The sequence below is a fragment of the Salvia splendens genome, chromosome 15 (genome assembly GCF_004379255.2).
Source record: "Salvia splendens isolate huo1 chromosome 15, SspV2, whole genome shotgun sequence".
Lineage (NCBI taxonomy): Eukaryota > Viridiplantae > Streptophyta > Magnoliopsida > Lamiales > Lamiaceae > Salvia > Salvia splendens.
In genome coordinates, this window is record NC_056046.1 from 15619671 (window position 1) to 15642093 (window position 22423).

A 22423-nucleotide genomic window follows, 5' to 3' on the forward strand; every position below is an offset into this window, starting at 1 on the left:
AGGTAGTACTACATCTTTTCAACATAATATATAAATCTAAAAATCTTCATTACAAATAGTGAAGTCATTCAAATATTAACATCAAAGCTATCCACTTTCAATATACAACGAACTAATAGTATCATTAAAAAGTTATTAAATTTTTTATACAAAGAATTCTTTTAATTAAAAAATTAATTGGAAAGAGGACCAACCAGATTTGAAGCTCCAAGTCGATAACTTATTTACGTACCCCAAACAAAAAATCCTGGATCCGCCAGTATCTCCAACCGTAATCTATTGTAATACAATTGCATTTATAATGTAAAATAACAAAAATAATAATATTAATTGGAGTTTTAGTTTATATCCTCATCCAACCAAGTGAAATAAAACTAAGAGCATTCACAGTAGCGAGTCATCCGTCCGGGACGTCCACTATTGGGGCTGACGTCAGGTCGACGGACATCCGGGACGAATGAGAGGTCGTCCGTGGTCATGCGTGGACGTCCGTCGGGATGTTCGCCGTCTCGTCCGCTATTGTGGTGACTCGGCGGACGTCCCAATTTTCGATTTTTTTTTCTTTTTTCAAAACACTATATATACGGCTCGTTGCACTTCATTTCATTTGCACTACTTGTGTTAACGAGTTTCTCTCTCTCTGCTCTCATTTTTGGTGAACAATGTTTTTTTTAATTTAAATATGTATGTTTTTTTAATAAAATGGTTGCATTATCCTCGTATTCGTGTCAAAATTTTAATTTTGTAATTGCGTATTTGTGAATTTTTATTATTGTGCTTGTCCGCCGGGATGTCCTAGGGGATGTCCGTTATTGTGCAGTGATATGTCTTAGTGACGTGGCAGTGCAGTGGGATGTCCTTATGACGGATGAGAGGTCGTCCGCGGTCAAGCTTGGACGTCCGTCGGGATGTTCGTCGTCTCGTCCGCCATGGTAGAGACTCGGCGGACGTCCCGGTGGACATCCCAATTTTTGATTTTTTTTCTTTTTTCAAAACTCTATATATACGGCTCGTTGCACTTCATTTCATTTGCACCACTTGTATTAACGAGTTTCTCTCTACTCTCATTTTTGGTGAACTATGTATTTTTAAAATTTAAATATGTATGTTTTTTTTGAAATAAAATAGTTGCATTATCCCCGTATTCGTGTCGAAATTTTAATTCCGTAATTGCGTATTTGTGAATTTGTGATTTTTTATTATTGTGCTTGTCCGCCGGGATGTCTTAGAGGATGTCCGTTATTGTGCAGTGAAATGTCCTAGTGATGTGGCAGTGCAGTGGGAAGTCTTTATGACGTGATAGGAGATGTTTTTGGGATGTCATTGGGCTTGTCCGGCGGGATGTCCGCCCCTATTGTGGATGCTCTAATATACTCCTTAGTTCTTAATTAGTCCACATTACACACTGAAAAATTCAAAATGGATGGTAATAAAACTTCTATTTGTAGAGTAGTTACCCGTAAGTCTTTAAATAGGCTTGGTTTATTGCAGTTATTGGAACAATAGTTTCGTTTTTAGACAGTCGGCCAATATTTTGATGCCAAACAAATCTCACTCAACTCACTTAAACAAGCTACGATAAAATAAGTACTTTCTTCAAAAAGGAAGAAATAATAGTAGTAAATATATATCTTTAACTGATCCGCTGAAATATAATCAAATAATCAAGCAATTTCAATTTCCGAGTTAGTTAAATCTTAATCAAACACAAATTTGATTCAGTGCAAAAAAATTATACGCCTTATATATTCATTGTTTCAAATTTGTTTGTAGTAGTAGTATCTTGGACCGTCACTATATAGTTAGATACAGGGCCAAGATCTCACAAGGCCTGCTCAAAAGTTGGCCCATTGATCTAATTTTCAGGCCCAGAACAACACTTAGCCGCATCCAACCACGACTCAAATATTTATTTATTCGTTTCCTTTTTCTCTTTAATCATTTATTGTTGCTGCTAAATCCTCCAAAATTTCTAGCCTTTTTTTGTGCGATCAAGCTAGTCATAGTTCTCGATTAAGACGTTTAACTACTGTTGAAACACGAATTCCTCGAATTCCTTGATATCTTAAGATATTGTTGTAGTGTTGATGATTCGGCAGCTTGTTTTTTAAGCTAGGTATTTGCAATAGCAATTTTTTCTTATTTTTCCTATATTGATTTTGTCTAAGTATGGATATTATTCTTGCTTCTGTTGAATTTCACAGGTTTATGTGGAGAAATGGATGTTGAATTGGTTACAGACGGAATATCAGAGGATGAAAATTTCGGTTATGATGATGGAAGTGAGGTAATATAGCTTACAATTGTTTGAATAAGTAAATTGGTTTGTTGGATTACTTAAGCGCATTATAAAAATTGATGCTGGAAGCTCGTTAAAATGCATTGTCTAAGGGAAAGTGATACAGTATTTTGATCTATGAATGAAATTCCTGGCTGTTGTTTTTGCTTGGTTTTATCGTACTCAAGAGGGCATTGTAAATTGCTGATTACTGTATGGTTGCTTTGCAGGATTACTTGAATTATGAGGGAGAACGTTGTGGTATTTGTATGGATGTTGTTATCGACAGAGGTGTGCTTGATTGCTGCCAGCATTGGTATGTTAATGATGATTATAAGCTGTGATCAATTCTGTGTCTTAGAAATGTAGAAAATCTTGTCAGGAGCATGTATAGGTATCGATTTTATTGGTTAACAGTTGGCACCGTGCAGATTTTGATGCTCACGTATATTCCAGGTTCTGTTTTGCATGCATTGACAACTGGGCTACTATTACGAGCCTTTGCCCTCTTTGCCAGAATGAGTTTCAACTGATAACATGCGTACCTGTAAGTAACTTTCTTTGTTCAGCTCTCTTCGTTTTACACCTTTTTTACTGCTTCTTTACCTGCTATGATATTCTTCCATGTCTTCACTTAGACAAGCATTTCCAAAAACCATGAGGTTTCCGCTTGACTGCTTTAATTTTCTTCCTTAATTCCTTACTATACATCAGGACACATTCATTTAAGAGTAGTTAAGTGATTATTTTATATCTTCTTGAAGCATATTCTAGTGGTATCCTGAATATCCACATGGCTATTTTCTAATAGTCTAAATTCTCAATGAAGGTACATGATAGTTTTGGCAGCAGTCAGACGGATGATGAAGCAGATCAAAGGTATAGTTTGTCTGCTATCTTTATGTGGCTTATAGACTCATAACAGCCATTTTATTTGAGTGATAGGATAGATTGATAAATCATAGGATTGAGTATTTGAAGGTTAAGATGGTCAAACCAAACTCAAAATTAATCAGTCCATTAGAGTAATTAGTGGATTATCTTGAATTATTTTTATCAACCATCATGTCACTCAAAGTAAACGCCCCCATATAGTATGAACCCTCGCATGTACTCTTTCCAATGCTCCTTCGAGTAGAACTGGAAATGTGGTTGTTTGAAAAAAAAAATTTATTACAGAAGAGGTCAACGTTGGTTTTTTAGGGATTGGGGAAGGGATATGCTAGTAGTCTTTTTGCTGAATAAATCTTAGATCTTCAAAACCGGAAGAGAAGAGAATTGTTGATCACTTGCATCTTTTTTGTCTTTCACTTCCATCACATCCTAGCTGGGAGCAACTTGTATAGAGTTTTAGAGTTTTAGTTTTTTCCCAGCTGCCTCAAGCATCTCTAGTTCCATATCTCCTTATTTTGAGTAGGTTGACAAAAAATGTTATATACTCCCTCTGTCCCCAACCGATAGTCTTCTTTTCTCATTTTGGTCTGTGTCTCACAAAATTTATTTTTGGTAAGTTTCTCTCTCTTATGAGGTGGGCCCCATTATCCACTAGCAATACTCTAATAACTTCTTTTTTCTATCTCTCTCGTATTTTACCAATTTCTCATTAAAACCGTGCCATCCCCGAAGTCCCTATGTTTATGGGACGGACTGAGCGTAAAATACTTTCATATTTGTCGTGTTTCTATGACATGTCTACCATTCAAATTTTTAATAGGGTGTTGACATGATGGTGTTGTATGGATAGGCATTGACAGAGAAGAAGCAAAGATTGAATTGCTGATTCTACTTTTTTAGTAATGGATTATTGATTTTAAAAAGGGTAGAATGGAAATGTTTGTAGTTTGTTGACCCTGTATTTTTGGCTACTTGTAGTTTTTGAGGGAGTTTTAAAAATTGAAATAAAAGAGTTTTTATTTATTGAGACCCAATAAATATTCTGAGATCTTCTCTAGGAGGTTGAATTTCTCAAATTTTCTTTTCAATGGTTCTTCTATAGATGTCAGAAACCAAACCAGAGTAGCTGCCCTTCTATTTTTTGGCCATCTATGAGAACTTCAGCTAGAATTTTATGGTCTTGTTCATTTACGAAAAGTACTGTGGATTTGTTTTCGGTAATCACTCGAGTGTTCACTAGAACTATCTTATTTTGTTGCAGAGATGAGGACTGGTTCGTCGAGGAGAAAACTAACACTCTTTCTTTTCCTTCGTATTATATTGATGAAAATGTAAGTTGGTGTTTGACTTTCATTTACTTTATTTGCTTATGGCATCAGATCCATGTTTCAAGGTTTGGTCAACTACTTTTAAATAGTGATAAAAAGGTACGAGTCGAAACTCATTACAAAATGCTCAAGGGGTGAGGGGACACAAGCCACATGCACACATGTTTTTAAGTTAACAAAGTGTGCGATACAGTTTGACATGGGCCCATGGAAAAATCAAACCATTCATCACCCACCATCCAATGTGGTGCTCTTTACCTTGATGAATTGGTCTTGCGTACAATTCATCCTTAAAACCCAGTTCAGAGGGAGAGGGTACCCAAGGCACATATATATACATCATCACAGTGCAATTGTGATGCAGGATCACAACTACCTATGAACTATATATATCGATCTTCATTCTTCAATGGACCAATCACGCAGGAATAATTATAACATTGTTGAGCAATTTGAGCTACGTGTCTGCCTTAGGCTTATTTTAGTTGATAGAAGTACTGCAATTATTTTCCTTTGAAATAGCTCTTGGTATGAGAGATTTCGGAATTGCTGGCCTGCTGATATTTTGTGGGCAACTAGGCATATAAATTTTTTAATCTTGGAACAGTAAGTCTTGCTGATTAGTAAGTTTAACTAGATATTATTGGTCTTTACTGGAAATCAAACTCAGGGCGCTTATACCTATCCCTGAGGGGATTGAGGGTTATTTCTCATTGGGTACTTTTTCTCACTGCTTCCCTATTTGTATCTTGTTGTTTTTCATGAACTTCTGTAGGACAATGAGCATTAGTTAAGCATGCGATTATAGTGGCTTTGTCCTGTTTTAGGCAGTTGTCTGCTTGGATGGAGATGGCTGCAAAATACGGAGTAGATCAGTGGAAATTGGAGAAGATTCAGACATTGATACATCCATTGCTTGTGATTCATGTGATAAATGGTAGGGTACAATGCAAGTACCTTGTTTCCAACTGATGGTTAATGAAGTACTCCTGTTTAAATACAAAGCAATCACACATTATTTTACTTTGTTTAATATAAAGTTTTGGTGTATGAAACGTTACCCTTTTATCTTATGTGTGTTCTTCTTGAAAATGGGCCTCATTCTTATTGAAAGATAATTAGAACTTCATAATTGACTGGTTGTTGAAGTGGATGTATGATATACTCTTCTGATATGCTCTTGTATTCATGCAAATAGGTACCATGCTTTCTGTGTGGGGTTTGATCCTGAAGGTACTTGTGAAGGCTCATGGCTCTGTCCAGGGTAATTTTGTGGTTCTTATTTCCTGCTATATAAACCAATGCAGGTCAATGTATATTAGAATCTTTATATTTGTGATGCTAGTTGATGCAGGTGTATTATTGCTGAAGCTCAACAGAGGTCAGAAAGGGCTTCGGTATCAAGGATCAACTACCAAAACGGTATTGGAAATACTGGTGGCGACTATTTAGCTGAAGCATCATTTTCTGGAAGAGTATCAGTATCTGTTGCTGATGATGGCGAGACTGCTGTGGTCATCTCATTGGTTGAAGGAAATGAAAAGTATCAGGAATCAGACATGGATAACAAGGTGTTAACCTGCTCTACATCTAGTGTGTCGAATGCTGAAGCATTACCAGAAAAGAGGAACAGTTTTGACCCTGACTCATGTCAACAAGAAACGGAAGAATATTTATCTCCTGCCAAGCCGAAGTTAAGTGCTGGTGATACAGTTGAAAGAGCTGGAACACATTTAAACGACAAAATGACTGAGTCTGGTTTAGGTCTTGATCTTGGTACATCCATGGGATCTGATACACTTAGTGATTGCATTTTATAGAATTTGCATCTTCTTATTTATCTTGAGTTAGGCAAAATTGAGCACTACCAGAGATGTTTGTATGCTTTCTCATGCATATATTTTTTGCAGATAAGAAGAGCAATGGCATTTCTGGAGATCAGGTGACTGGATCTTTGGAAGCAAATAATAGTTCAGAAGATCTTTTACCAGGTATAAGTTAGAGTGAGTAAATATATCAATCCTTTCGATCCACTCTTGAGTGAGTGTTACTCTATTAGTGATTTGGCAGCAATTATATTTTGACTATCTGCTGTAGCAACTTAACCTCAGTTTTGCTTATGTCATTCTTGCTGGAGTGTTTCCAGCTGCGACTGTGGTACTTGATGAAATCAAAGCTTTCTCTATGAAAAGCATGTTGCCTAATGAGAAACAGATGCCAAGTGGAACCGGTGCTAAAAGAAAGCACGGAAATCGCAGGTTGTTATGCGATAAAGTGTTTTATCTTCAGAACTGTTTTACAATTGTAAGTAGATATCAACATTTGCCTCCCTATTAAGGAGGATTCTTAATGGAAGGAGCACCTTATGTTTTGCAGTTTCTTGTGGCTCTTGAAGTTGTTTCTAAATACTCCCTCCGTCCCACTCTAAGTGACACATTTTTCTTTTTGGGATGTCACACTCTAAATGACACATCTCTTAAAATAGAAACATCACCCTCTCTACTTTTTCTCTCTTACTTTATTCTCTCTTCACCTAAATCACAAAAACAACTACATAAAATCCCGTGCCGAATTAGAAATGCTCTACTTGGAGTGGGACGGAGGGAGTAAAACTTATATGAATGAGCCCAAATGGCTACTACTTAGAACAATATGTTTTTTGTCAATTGTCATTCTTCTTATAACTATTATCGGAAGTAAGATACTTCATGTGTTTTGAGTGTGTTGGTTGTAACTTGTAAATTTGTAGTGCAATATTAGACTACGTGTTTGAATTGTCTTTGAAGCACTTCTGAAATTTGTTGTGCAGTGTTTTAACCATAGAGACCACCTAGATCATAATGTATGGGCTTATGTCTTCACGGGGCTCAAAACATCCCCTATGACAGTTAGGATTTGGGTTGGATTAATTGATAATCATTTTACTTGATACATTAATAATATTAAAGCTTATTATTGTACTTGCCTTTTTTCTTCTCTCGCATTGTTGATTTATGAGTTATATTGATTTCTTGTTTAGTGGGCCTTCCTCATGGAAAATAGATTATTGTTAGGTCTGAACTATATCTTACCTTCTATTTCCTGGGCGTTTGTTCACATAGTTGTTTATGATGTAATAGAAATGCAGGTGGAGAGATAGAGGCTAGTCTCGAGGCTAAACTATCGCGGAAGAAAATCAAAGCTGAAAGTGACTGTCACCCCATTCGCCTGACAGATAAAAGAGCTGCATCTCTTCTAGATGATTCCAATACAGCATTTACGCAACGAACTACGGGAGGTAGCACACATAAATCTTCATCTGCCAAGGAAAATGGCACTCCAGATATAATGGATATAGTTCAGGAGGCAGCTCGTAGAAAAGAAAGAGAAACTGCCACTGGGTTGAGGCTAAAAAAGATAATGCGGAGAACTGATAATAAAGATTCTTTGGTGCTAGTTCAAGAGCTTAAGAAGAAAATCAGAGATGCTGTTCGAAACAAATCCTCTGAAGAGCTAGGACAGAATCGTTTTGATCCAAAACTTTTGGATGCTTTCCGGGCTGCTTTGGCTGGATCAGGGGCTGAAAATAGGAAGCCGAGTTTTGACATAAAGGCAAAACGGGCATTGCTACAAAAAGGAAAAGTACGTGAAAGCCTAACAAAAAAGATATATGGAACTGGGGCTGGGGGAAAGCGAAAGCGTGCTTGGACTCGTGAATGTGAAGTTGAATTCTGGAAACATCGTTGCATGAAAGCATCAAAGCCTGAAAAGATTCAGACACTAAAGTCAGTTCTTGATCTCCTGAGGGATGAACCTGATCAAACAAAGAAAATGCCTGGGGATGACCAGGAGGGGAAGGGTTCTTCTATTCTTTCAAGATTGTATTTAGCTGACGCATCTGTTTTCCCTAGGAAGAATGATATTAAACCTGTCTCAGCCCTTAAAGCTGACTCAAATGAAAGAGCATCTAAATCGCAGCCAAATAGCCTGTCCGACCTAAACCAACAGAAGCTTAGTACTTTACCAGAGGTGATTACTCCTTTAGATAGTAAAGAACAGAAGACTCATCCCAAGGGTGCAAAATCTGAAGCTGCCTCAGGTGATGCACAACTAAAGAGACATCCCAAAGGTGCAACTCATACTACTGCAACTGGTGGCGTTAAGACGGTAACTAAACCTGATGTCGTAAAGAGCGATAAAAGACAGTGGGCCTTAGAACTTTTGGCAAGAAAAACGGCAGCCTCATGCAAGAGCACACAAGATAAAGAAGAGGACCAATTAATTCTCAAAGGACACTATCCATTATTGGTAAATTTAATATTTTTTCCTTCAGCAAGATTGTCTCCCTTCCTGGGAACTTTGTAATTAAACAAGTTCCTTTATCAATAATTCTATAGGCTCAACTGCCAAAAGATATGCGTCCTGTTTTGGCTCCCAGTCGTCACAACAAAATCCCCTCATCAGTCAGGCAGGTAAATATTGTCTTCATTCCACAGCAACCTATGTGTTTCAGCCATCAGATTGACACTTCTATCCTTATATAATTAATGGGTAATTCTGGACAGTTCACCTATCATTATTTGTTGGCGAGCATGCAGAATTTAGATAAGCTGTCTTTTTGTATGTGTTCTATGTCACATGAAATTCTGGTTCTTGCCTATGAGTTTTACCTTACATATTCCGAAAAAATACTTCCTTCTAAGGATAGATAGAATCATGAAACTCACACCCAAAATTTTCTTTTGGAATATCATTTCATTTGTTCATGCTTCAAGCATCTCCTGAATTTGTTAACATAAGAATGTGTCACCATAATCATGATTTCAACTTTGAATTGCCTGAATTAGCATGTAGTATTTCTGTATCACAAGGTCCCTGCATCCAGCTGTATATTTCGAGTCTTTCGTCTGATTTTATCCTCTTCTTGATGCTATTATTTACTTTGCCTTGGTTGTAGCTATTTCCTTTTCTCAGCTGGACATCTTTCTATTTGTGAGATTAAAACTTAATCTATAATTAACCAATAGTTACAATTCAGGTTCAACTTTATCGTCTGACGGAGCTCTTCCTGAAGAAAGCAAATCTATCAAAGGTTTGCCAAAGTGCTGAAACAGAGTTGGCTGTAGCAGATGCTGTTAATATTGAAAAAGACATAGCTAACAGGTCAAAGAGCAAGCTTGTATACCAGAATCTATGCTCACAAGAGCTGTCACGCAGATCAGAAGACATAAACTCTGAAAGAGCTGAAGGAATTAATCATTGCTCCACTTCTAAAGGCCCATCTGTTGAAGCATCTGAAGAAGCGAGTAATATATCCTTTGATCTCGAAGTTAATGAAGCCTTAAAAAGTGCAGGGCTTATGTCCGATTCCCCTCCAAGTAGTCCCAGTCACCCGACAGAGGACATTGATAACAATGTTGGGTCACCAGGAAACAGCGATGATGGACCTGACAATGTAATTGAAGTTGATTCACACCCGGATCTTGATATTTATGGTGATTTTGAGTATAGTTTGGAAGATGATGACTTCATTGGTGCGGGTGTTCTGAACACTTCTAAGCTAGAGTCTGAGCCACCTAAACTGAAGTTGTTGTTTTCTTCCCTTAAACCTGAGAAACCAGACGGAACTGTGGACTTTGTCGATCATGAGGTGCAGAGGGATGTTGAACCTTTAGCTGGCCCATCTGAGCTGCTTGAGCCTCAAAACAAGACGAGTGCTGGAAGCTCAACTGTGGATGATAGAGTAGATGGGTGTGGTCCTCGAAAGTCTTCTGATGAAGATGATGAAGAGCCTTCTCTTGCAGAGTGTGAAGAACTTTATGGACCTGATATAGAACCACTAGTCGGAAAGTATCTGGTGACGGTTCCTGCAATGCAATTTGGACCAACAGTCAGTAATGAATTACGTGGGGAAAATGGAGATGATAGGTCGAACGATGCTGATAAGAGCTCTGTACAACCGATTGAGGATCACACGAACAACTCAGGAGCTACCATGGAGGAATCAAATCAAGCAAATACCAAGGAGAAGACATCCAAATGTAACGCCAAGGAATCAGAAAACCATAATATGGTCATGAAAAAGGTGAAATGCTTCCACCTACACATGTACTATATATATATATATACACACACACTGGTTCTTTGTTATCTATCTGCTCATAAATTAATCAAGTTTTTCTATTGCAGGTCGAAACTTACATAAAAGAGCACATAAGACCGCTTTGCAAGAGTGGCGTGATCACAGTTGAACAATACCGGTGGGCTGTGGGGAAGACTACTGAGAAGGTAATGAAGTATCACTCCAAGGAGAAAAATGCTAATTTCCTCATCAAGGAATGTGAGAAGGTGAAGAAACTCGCTCAACAGTATCTTGAAGCTTCCCAGCAACGATGAAGCTTCTCAGCAGAAAACTAAATTCGTTACACATTCACTGTCTTTTTTGAATCTCACCAGAATGTCTCATTGTATCGCTTAAATTAATGCGCATCAAAATACGGTAAAATCTTTGGAGGAAATAACACCCATGTGGTTCTTTCTAAGGTTTGAGTGCTAGCTGCTGCTGCTGCTGCTGCGTAGTATTGTAACAGTTTTTGTGATATTTGGAAATATTGTTTCTATTTTCACTCTACATGTCGAAGTTGTGAACTTGTAATCTAGTGAATTTGAGTTTCATTCAAATTTAACTGTGCATGGTAAATTCAATATAACCGTGTATAATTTGTCTTCAATCTTGACTTCATTGAGTTTATGTGATGATCATAATGTGTATTTTGATTATAGTTCTCGTGGAAAAATACGTATTGATTAATCATACAAAATTTTTTAAGTTAACATGAAACATACAAAGATTTTTATTAGTATTGTAAATAAATACATTTTATTTAAAATCTTTAACGCCATCTATTGATTAATCATGTACTACTAACTATATAAAAAATCACCAACATTTCGTTCATATGCAATATATTTTAATGGTATTTTAATGTTCAAAGATAAATCACGGGAAAAACTATGAAATCCTTCTTCTATGAAAACAGCAAAAAACAGTCAAACTTGTAGTTATAGCATTCACAATAGATGCCCAGATGCCCCGGTGGACGTCCTAGTAGTTGCCACATCAGCAATTTTTAGTCTGTCCCTTCTTCCTGCAATGGTTTCGCCCTATCAATTAAACTCAATTTACATTTAATTTTTAATATTATTATTATTTTTAATTGCTAAAATACCAAAATATATTATATTACACACTACAAATTTAAAAAAAACTACATTACTTAATTAAAAAAAACTACATCATACTTAGCTAAAAAAAAACATTACTAAATTAAAAATTACTTAAAAAAACTACATTACTAAATTAATAAAAACCTAACTAGTCATCTAAATTTAACTTCTGGCTCAAATTATTGATCATCTTCTCAGTCCTCCGTCGTTTGTCCAGATTGATTTCCTGATGACGGCTGTTTTGTGCGTCAAGTATAAGCCTATACTCGCACACCTCGCGAAAACCACCGAACTCCTGGAGCGCTGAGTCCATGAGCTGAGTGGACGGAAGAGGTGCAGCCTGCGGGGTAGCCGATCCAGAGTGGCCGCCTTCGCCTTCCCTTTGGCCTAGGCTTTGGCAGTCTTGGTGCCAAAGGAACGTCTAAAAGTAGACGTAAGTGTGCCGGAACTCCCTTCTGGCTCAGTGTTCAGATCCACAGGAGATGGGCCGTTGCTCGTGTAACCGCCAGTGACGGTGTTCTTCGTCCGCTTCGCAGCTGAGGATGCAACCGGTATCCCTCCGTCGAACTTCCCCTTGTCCTTCAAGATCAGCCAAACGTTGTAGAACTTGAACTGCCCGTACTGCGACTGGTACTCGGACATCGACTTCTGGATGACATCCTCCATGCTCTCACTACTTCTCCTTCCGTCCCTGTTCTTCGTGTAGATAAAGCTGAAGCTGTTAACGTGGACCTTGAGCCGATCCCAACACTTGCGCAGCTGATCCTTGGACCGCTTGTACGCCCAACTCGGTTTCACCTAGTTGTATCTGGTCTCAATGCGATCCCACATCCTGCCCGAAGTCTGGTTGTTGGAGTTTATCGAATCCTCCGATATATCGACACAACACTGAGCCACCTTCATGTGCTCCTCCATCTCGAAGTCAGTACGCCCCGTGGTGTACTCTTCGTTGGGCTCGTTGGATGGGAATGAGTCTGGGACGGATGACGCCTTTTCCTTCTGCACCATCTTCTTCCTCATCGGCGGCACAGGGGCAGGAGGTTGCCCACAACTGGGCTCCATGTCCTCAACCCGATATGCGTCGGTGTTGAAGAACGGATCGAACTCAGAGTCAGAAACGAAAGTGGACCCTACAGATCCAGGAGTCTCAACCTGGTAGTCTTCATGGCCGGGCAAACGGGCACCGCCGCCGCACATCGGCATATCGTCGTCGACATTATGCGGGTTTGGGAATTGATTCGGATCCATTCTTGAAAGTGTGAAAGTGAGAAAAGGGAAGAGAAAGAGAGTAGAGTAGAGTAGAGTAGAGAGTATTGTGTGTAAGTCTGTGAAAAGTGAATGAGGGTTTAGGGTATTTATATTGGTTTAATAAAGAATAAAAAATAAAAATACAAAATCTTCGAGATCGGGCTCGGTCACGTCCCTGCAATGAGCGCCCGATCGGACGCCTGCAATAGATGGACGAGGACGCCCGAGCCCAATTTCGCCCGATCTCCACCCCATTGTGGAGGCTCTTATTTATATATTAACATCAATTATGAAATAGAGATGCATAAGCAGTTAAAGCTATAAAGAAATGTTTCTAAACTAATTAAACCAAGAATTAAATATTTAAAAAGCTGCATGCACTTGGATTTTAAGTCTACAAGCAATTAAAAAGCAAGAAGCAAAAAAAGCAAGAAGCAAAAAAAAGCAAAAAAAATAGCAACTGCGAATCAAAATTCCTGAACTAAAAACACATTTATAAGTGTAAAATATTTGAGTCAATCCAAAATGAATCGCCATGCACGCACGAATTATACCAAGTATTGAAATTTGAAAGTGGAGAATAATTTTTCGTAGAGTTGAATTCTTTAGTTTTGTGCTGAAATATATATATATATATAGGGGTGCGTTAAAATAATAACCATATTTATGGTGATAACCTAATAACCTATCATTTTACTAAAAATGATATTTATACACTATAAAATGATATTTTTTCAGCATACATAAAATGATACTTTTAATATATATGTATATATATTCAAAGTCCATCAAAATTTATGGGCATTAATCAAAGTAAACTTGCCGGAGATAATTTATTTTTGTGAAGCGGCCAAGTTCATCTTCTTGAAGGTAGCATTTCATAGTACTACTACTTTTATTTTATTGTTATATTGGATGATTTAGAGTTAACATAATAGACAGTGTTAAAGATTGTATTAATTTAAATCCCTAATAAACTTTTTGTACGGTTCATATAAACATTACACATTTGAAACATTAGTGAAACATTTTGTATATATGGTATAATTATCCCAAATGTTAATCATATACTACTAAAAATCTAAATTAGAAGAAAAAAACGACTACAATATATGATCTCGCGCAATTCTCATGACACCCTATGTCATATCAATTGAAAAACACATTGCCAATTGAGCTATGTTTCGTGTTATAAATATTGACGATATTAGTCTTCACCCCGGAGTGCGGCCAGAAAGCTCCTTTCTTCGACCTCCAACCCTACGGCGTTCGCGTCTCCGCCCCCACCTCACGCAGTGTGAGATGAGACCGAGCAGAGAGAAAGAAAGGAAGTGAGGTGGGACAAAGTTCGGAATCTGGCGGTGGCATCATGGCGGAGGCGACAGATGTCGAGAATGAAGAAATTAAATGTTGATAATTCAGAAGAGCTTTCAGTTTTTTTTGGCCGAAGAGGGAGAAAATAAAATGGGTTTGGCGATGTGGGTGAGGAGAGAGAAGTGAGTTGCATTATTGTTTTTTCTTTCCAATATTTACCCAGAGACCTAGAATTAAATGGCATCAACAAAGATGCACCTATAATTTGCTAATTTTAAAAGATTAGAGATCTTGAATATGTATCTAATTTTAAAATGGCCTTTGAATTTTTCTTTCTTTATTTGTATTAATTCTTAGTAGTCCATTAAACGTGTATTCTCATCTAATAATTTTAATTAATGTTACATAGTATACTATGTTTTTTTATATATTACTAAATAAACTTATCTAAAATAAACACATACTATAGAGGTAAACATCTCTTATTTTCTTCTAATTTCAGTTTTATAATTTAGAATTTCAATATTATTATTCATATTCAAATTATGTTCAATTTTTTAAAATGTGGAATGTTACTGAAAAAGTATACTCATTTTATCCTACCATAAGCGACTCAATATTTTTTTTTGGACATCCCAACTAATGTAAGTCATTTTTTATTTTTTTCTTTGGCAAGATGTAACATATTTATTCGTTTACTTTATCTTTTTGCTTTTGTTCTTTATCTCATCTTCTATTTTATATTTTCTTCACTTAATTTTCTAAACATCATTTTCTTAAATTCTGTACTCACAGGGTGCGACGAAGGGAGTATGTTGTTTTAAGAATATCCATACTCCCATAAACTATTGATATTAAAATATATTTTTATAAAAATATTAATAATATTAACATTATTTAAATATTTATAATGTTGTTCGACCTCACGATATTTAATTTCTGGATCCGCCATTGAATGGACTAACACTTCTTTGTTAAACCTGCCATTGGAAATTAAGAAAATAGTAGTACTATTAAACGTTTGATTTTCGTGAGCCTTCACAAGAACACGAATTATGTACTCCCTTCATTCGCCATTCATAGTCTCATTTTGAGTCGGCATGAGAATATAATATAGTAATAAACTTTTCACTAATAATATTACATTGATGGTAAATTAGAGAAAAGAAACAACTAAAGAGGTAAAAAAAACTTAACATATAATCTGCAGCCAAATTTATTTTATACTCCATGTTCTTCTGTTATACATACTACTCCCTCCATTCCATAGTAGTAGAGACTTTTTTTTCCAGTACGAAGATTAAAAAAAAGTTAGTTAAGTGAGTTAAGTAAAAGAAGAATAAAGTAGAAAAAAAGAGTAGAGAGATGAAGAGAGAATAAAGTAAGAGAGTGTAAAATAAGTGAGAAGAAACGTATTGACTTTTAGGGAAATGACTCCACTATTATGAAACGTAACAAAATGGTAAAATGACTCCACTACTATGGAACAGAGAGAGTAGTTTATAAAGTTTACATGAATCTTATGGTCTTATAGTAAAAAAAGTACAGGTTGCTAAAATCGTACACTTTGCTAAAAACTTAATGTATTTCTTATAAATTTAAGGGATAACTGCCTTCAAAGTCACAAACTTTTCCCGAATTCCGGTTTTTCCCACGAGCTTTAAAATTGGCGTATAAAGTCACGAACTTTGCATTTAGTCTGGTATTTCCCAACCCGACCCGACCCTGTGTTTTCCGGCAACTCAAAATCCTATGTGGCATGCCTGAATATTGACGTGTCCGGCATCGGAAAATCGTAAAACGACATCGTTTTACGCAGCTGCTTCCTCCCTTCCTCCGCCAGCCCTCTTCCTCCGCCGCCCAGCACCGCCACCAGCTCCATCGTCGACAACGCCACCACCAGCTCCGCAACTCCTGAAACCTCTCTCCCTGTGTCGCCAAGTCCCCCACCGCAGTCTGAATCCTCCCAGCCACGTTCCTCAGCCAATCGTACCTCCGGACTCCCGCTCGTAGCCAAGGTGTAAACATTATCGTAACATAATCACGACAACTTCACCATTCGCTTTAACTCCATATTTACATATTTCTCTCTCTATAAAAGCTTCATCAGTCTTCTTCTATTCCAACACTCTCTCTCTCAAAATTTCTACTAGAATCAGTAAAAAAATTAGAGACAGACACAATTTTGAATTCAGCGGGAAATCGAAATCGCGGAAATGGTGAATATTCCGGCGAGGTTCGGAAGGATGGCGGTCGAAACGGAAATCCAGTTGAGATCGACGGAGAAGGCGATCGAAACGGAAATCCAGTTGAGATCGACGATGATGAATTTGAGAGTGATTCGCAGGATTCCGGGTTTCATGATTGTTTGAGTAAATTGTTTGATCGCGACGACAGTGTAGGGAGAAGCATTTCTACTGCGGTGGAGAAGGCGATGGAAGTCGTCGGCGGCGAGGATTCATCGCCGGAATTCAATCGGCGGCTAATGGCGCGATTGCGAAGTAGTGGCTTTGATGCTGGTGAGTTTTTTCATTAATCTTACTTCAATCTATAAAAATTGAAAACAATATAGTACTGTATGATTCTTTGTGTTTTAAGTTTTTTAAAATTTTATGTTTTTTAATTTTTTAATTTTGTGTTTTAAGTTTTTTTAAAGTTTTTTAATTTTGTGTTTTAAGTTTTTTTAAGTTTTTTCTATTTTTTGAATTTTGCTTTTTAAATTTATTTCTTTAATTATTTTCAGCGTCACTACATGATGCCCATGTAAGCTGCCACGAGACGCCACATCATTTAAAAACGGCACGTCAGCTCAACATTTCGCCGGAAAACAATCATGGGAAATCGGCGACTAAATGCAAAGTTCGTGACTTTATACGCCAATTTTAAAGCTCGTGGGAAAAACCGGAATTCGGACAAAGTTGGTGACTCTTAAGGCAGTTATCCCTAAATTTAAAATTCAGTTCTAAAAAGTATGAACTTGGGTCTTCTAATAAATGACATATAAAAATCAGTTTTCCCTACTAATGAGAAATTCACTACAAGACATAAATTCATAACTTTTGCGACTAAATTTCAGATTATTGAAAAATCCTAAATTACGACATAATTTAAGATTATAGAAACCAATAATCATATTATCTTTTGAGTCTCTTTTGCACATGATAATTTTTTTAGTAAAATTTATACATACTCAATTAGATTGTAAATTTAATTTCCTTTTATACAAATATCTAATGTATCTCAATCGAATTATGAGAAAATTTGTGTTTGTGTTATGATAAGTTTTGTTTATGAAAATTGACAATATTTCAGAGTTTTGATTTTGTTGAGTCTCTTATTTAAATAATTGATATTCTCACTAAATATTATTTGAGAAATAATACTACTAATTAGGAAAAAATACATATAATTATTCAGATCTAAAATATGACTGTGAATATCGTTTAAAATAGAAATTATTTGTGTAAGAAATGATAAAGAGTAAATTTGAACTAATTAATGATGTTATGCTTTAAAATTATGTAACAAAAAAGCATAAAATTATGATCCGAATTGGCCAAACTACCCTTCGTTTGAATGCGTATACAGTTTCCGCCACATCTCTTCCGACTTCCGCCCCAACTTTCTCTCCCTGCCGATTTTATCTTCTCTCTCTAAAATCCCTAAATTAGGGTTTCATTTAAAGAAATTACCCTTCGCCAGCAGAGATTACACACGAATGCTTTTAATCCACCGGATAAGAAAGCAAGACAGTGAGGAAAAACAGGTACAAAATCACATACTAAAATTACTCTGTTTATCTGTAAGCATAGGGTTTTTTTTCTCTAATTGAATCCAAGCTTTGGTTTCGAATTTATCGCCTTTTATTTCCTCTTCAATTCAACAACTGCCTGATTTGCTGCTGCGCTTTTGTTTCAATTAGTTGTGAAATGGAGTTTATGTTTGACATTTCTGAAATTTCCTGTATAAGTGATTATTCGTCATTGTTGGTAGCTCTATACGTGACCTCATTATGCATCTGTTTTGCGACTATTCTAGTTCGGCAGAGGTTGAGGCGGCAGCGAATCCCTTCTAAATTGGGGAACTTGAGGCCTTCTGTTTGTGTGGATGGACAGAATGGACTTCATGGTCAGGAGAGAACAACTGTGCTTGTCGATGTTGGTGAGAATGGTGCGCAGGTGGGGATATCGCTAATGGAGCAGCTGGTGCCGGATCTAAGACTGCATGCTCTCAGCTTCTTAGATTATCCCAGTGTCTGCCGTCTCTCCATGGCGAATTCCCTCCTCCATAGAGCTGCCAATGATGAGATTTTGTGGAAAAGACTCTATCTTAAGGTTTGGTTCTTTGTTAGATCACTCTTGGGGATTTTGGTATGATGTGTTTGTGTTAGGGCTGTATTTTTGTTAGATGGAATTTGCACTACTTTAGGGTTTAAGTCTTGGATCTCATGTTCATTGAATCTAATAGTGGAAGATAAGTTAGGTAGTTCAGGATCCTGTCAAACGATTTGACCCTGGTTTGTAGAGGAAAAACAACATGGTTTGTTATACATTGTTTAGTTTGATCGCTTCATATAATATGATAATCAACTTGTTCTTTTCTAGGAGTAGTAGTAATTAATCCACATGGTAGAAACTAGAAAGTGAGATGGTCAGCACTCATTAGTGCCTGGTAAATCTTGCGATATAGATTCCACATACCAGAATCTTTAATGATGAAAATGCTTTCCATATTCTTTTTCCGCTCATTTAATTTGTCATTTAGCAAACAAATCATTGTTTAGAAACTTCGGTTAGTGGAACATCCTAATGGTTTGGAACTTATGTATGCAAGGGAACTGATATGAATGCTTGCGTTTTTTTCTATATTCAGTTGGTTTGCATTGTCGTTTATATAGATGACTTTATTTTCTTATAGTAATTTGGATTTTTCAGCTAAAGATTCGAAAATATCGTGGCTGTATGAATACTGTTAATTGTTGGGATAGTTCTTTTCTTTGAAATTTTGACTATATACCGGCATACCATTTCTGACGTTTTATGATTAAATTCTAGACATCGTTGAATCTTTGACACATGTTCCTATTTAAAGATATGGTTGCTAATTGCCGTTTTATGTCTTTAAGATATCCATAGTTTCTTATTTATATTTTACTGCTTGCACGAGTCATTATTATGTAACTAAATGCGTTAAATATAAAAGAAATTATACTTTAGATAATTGCTTCTATAAATACACTTGTAACAGTTGATGCAGCCTCACAATCAGTACTATTGTTGTCGGTTTGATTTAACAATTGAGATTTTTTGTTTCATAAAAATGGAGATGGTATGGGTGAGGAAGTGAGATTCAATTTTTTTCGATTTCCCATTAAATTTAGTCCCTCAAAATGTTACCTTAACTTGAAAGGGTTGTAAAAAAAAACTGCTATAGGGTAAACACTTTAGAATGCTTCACCAATACTTGCACCCATACTAGCACACAATGACACAAATGGAAATTTTTAGCATGTTTCACCAATACTTGCACACAAACACATAACCACAACCCCACAAGGGATGCTATTGATTATTGACTATGTATTTTTCCTGTTAGTACTGTCTTGGCATAAATCTCCTGATCATGATTGTAGCATTCTCAAATAATTCTTTCATGGGCACTTAATTGTGTGATTCTTGCTCTCTGAAATTATATTTATTTCCTGTGTGCATGCTTAAAGTTAGTGTATAGTAATCCAGTTAGTATTTAAACTGTCAATATACTGATCTGTTGACCTTTGCCCCATCTTCTAGGATTTCTCGTTGGAGCAAAGTAATGTTAAGCCAGCCAATGGATGGGAAGCTTATTATGTAGCTAACTTAGCCATTGTTAACATCAACGCTGAGTTTTTTAGGATAGTTAAAGAGAGGTCACATACTGATATGTCCCAGTTTTGGCTCAAGGCAGGTTACGTCAAATGTTTCCATGCTACTGGCGAGTCATTTGCTGGGTATGTATGTGTCTTGTAGCTGTGCATTACCTGTGCATTGATTTTTCATTTTAAGTATCTCCTTACTTTTTATGATGTAAATTTAACTGCATATCTATGTATTTCTTTCTTTATATTTGAATCTTTCTATAAAGTCGTCCGAATCTTTAAAGCTGTTTGTTATTTTGTTTCTTTTGTCGTTGTGGGTCCATGTGTTAGAACAATAATGCTAATATGTTCCTTGACCTGGCGTTTTAGTTACAACCAAGTCATGGAGAGCTGGCGTGCGACATTTAACCAGGAGAATGCTATTAATTTCCAGATACGAGATGTAAGGACTCATGTCCTAACAGATATGGCTTGGGTTACCATGAAAGCTTATTCCAACATGGAGAGAGCATACAATGTGACAAACATTTATGAACTCTGTGACGGTAGGTGGTATATGGTGCACCATCATAGCTTAGCAGCTCTCTTCCACGGAGGAGCTGATCAACAATTTGTGTAGAGATAAGGAAACGCCCTTGCCAAGGATTTTCAAGGAAAGGGTAAAGTATTTACATTCTTTGTTTGAAATTACATAAAACCTCAAAAATTTCTTGGGAGATTCTAGTTTCTCTTTTAAAAAATGATTTATTACCTCAGGTTTTGCATATGTGGAATTGTTGAAAGATGTGTGTTTTAGGGTTTTTGCGTGTCTCTCTTCTCACAGTATATGCACAAATATTGCACAGCACAATACATGCACAGCACATATGGTGTTTCCTACCCCCTCCCCCTGTCTTGAATCAAGATTCTCTTGCCTACAATTGGTGTGGCATTCCATCCATGATGTGTTTGGAAACTATAGAAAATTTGATTTACTTTAATTTTATAAAATCGCCGTTCTATTTTTCCAAAGTTTCCAAACACAGAATGAAAGATGCATTAGGACACCATTTATGGACTAGACTATTTGGTTGAATCTAGCATTACTGACATGCGACTGGAATGCGCTATGGCTTAATGATACTGGAAATGCGGCCTTAAGCATTATTGTTATTATTTGCAATTTTTTAGGAGGATTTTTCTGGGGAAATTGATGTTTTGGGTAGTGGATTATATGTTATAGGAAACATGGATTAACATGTACTTTGAATGTAAATGATGCGAATTTTGTTTAGGTAACTATCTTTTTTTTCCCTTTTCTTTTTGCCGGAGGGCTTTACCAAATTTTCGTGTATTGTAATAAGTGAGGGAGAGATATCACTTTGATGGATTTAATGTAAATAATCGTATAATTTTGTTTTGTTATGGTTAGTGAACTAACACCAACGTGATTATTAGGGATTGCTTAGCAATATAGGGTTTTCTATTGCTCTATTTCTTTTGGAGAATAGGGACGGATTAGACAGATTAGTTTATCATGCAATTTGTTCTTCGACTCTTGTTCCTATTCGAGCAATGCTTAAATGAAATATTTATAGTTTGATTAGTGTGATTTCATTCACCATATTCTAGTTGTGAGTAGTTAGTTGTATGTTAGTGCTTAGTTTTACTTTGTTTGAAGCTATAATTTAATTACCCTTCACCAATGGATACTTTAGTTGAATCAATAATAGTATGACATTGTGACTCATATGGAGTATGTTTAATGACCTATATATGTTATTTTTGGGGTTTGAATTTCTTTTAGTGAACATAAATTTTAAGAAAATTACCCACCAAAATGTTATCCATTAAAGTCAATTAAGTAACTTTACACATGACATTGTTTTACTTTCGGCGAATGAATTAGAGTGAATTAGATACATGACCTAAGAGCATTCACAAATAGGGAGCCGTCCCACCGTCGTGCGGGACGGCGCCTATTGTGCGCCTTCTGTCGTGGGATGGCGGTCGGCAGGCACTGACGAGACGGGCATGGCCATGGGGCGGACGGTGGTGGGACAACACTCTCTTGGCGCCTATTAGTTTTTCATATTTTTTAAAAAACTTTATTTAAAATTTATAAACACTAAAAATTTTATTACCTCAAGTTTTGCATATGTGGAATTGTTGAAGTATAACTCATTGCACTTCATTTTTTAATATTATAAATACTAAAAATTAAAATGAATTAAATTGGAAGACTTTTGGGAGAGGTAGGGGAGAAAGAGAGAGGCTTTGGGAGGGCTGTGAGATGGTAGAAGGATTTTTTGTGAGAGC

At 36.6% G+C, this 22423-nt stretch overlaps 2 protein-coding genes across 7 annotated transcripts; both read left to right on the forward strand.

Annotated features, from left to right (window-relative positions):
• The first annotated feature begins 1959 nt into the window (after positions 1-1959).
• On the forward strand, positions 1960-11160 carry LOC121768032 (uncharacterized protein At4g10930-like). 4 transcript variants are annotated; one of them, XM_042164375.1, is made up of 15 exons: positions 1960-2116; positions 2205-2287; positions 2509-2594; positions 2735-2825; positions 3108-3157; positions 4434-4503; positions 5328-5437; positions 5699-5764; positions 5855-6276; positions 6411-6491; positions 6638-6758; positions 7620-8787; positions 8877-8951; positions 9518-10564; positions 10669-11160. In XM_042164375.1, the coding sequence occupies exons 2-15, from the start codon at positions 2219-2221 to the stop codon at positions 10873-10875; spliced, it is 3663 nt and encodes a 1220-aa protein (XP_042020309.1). In that variant the 5' UTR covers positions 1960-2116; positions 2205-2218; the 3' UTR covers positions 10876-11160. The 4 variants fall into 4 exon arrangements, with proteins under 4 accessions (XP_042020309.1, XP_042020310.1, XP_042020311.1 ...); XM_042164376.1 differs by having other exon boundaries at positions 6647-6758; XM_042164377.1 differs by having other exon boundaries at positions 5855-6264.
• Positions 11161-17861: 6701 nt separating this feature from the next.
• Positions 17862-21529, forward strand: LOC121766369 (F-box protein SKIP8-like). 3 transcript variants are annotated; one of them, XM_042162653.1, is made up of 5 exons: positions 17862-18034; positions 18307-18602; positions 20061-20257; positions 20495-20567; positions 20675-21529. In XM_042162653.1, exons 2-5 carry the CDS (start codon positions 18462-18464, stop codon positions 20696-20698), a joined length of 435 nt encoding a protein of 144 aa, XP_042018587.1. In that variant the 5' UTR covers positions 17862-18034; positions 18307-18461; the 3' UTR covers positions 20699-21529. The 3 variants fall into 3 exon arrangements, with proteins under 3 accessions (XP_042018587.1, XP_042018586.1, XP_042018585.1); XM_042162652.1 differs by having other exon boundaries at positions 18262-18602; positions 20495-21529; XM_042162651.1 differs by having other exon boundaries at positions 20495-21529.
• The last annotated feature ends 894 nt before the right edge of the window (positions 21530-22423 follow it).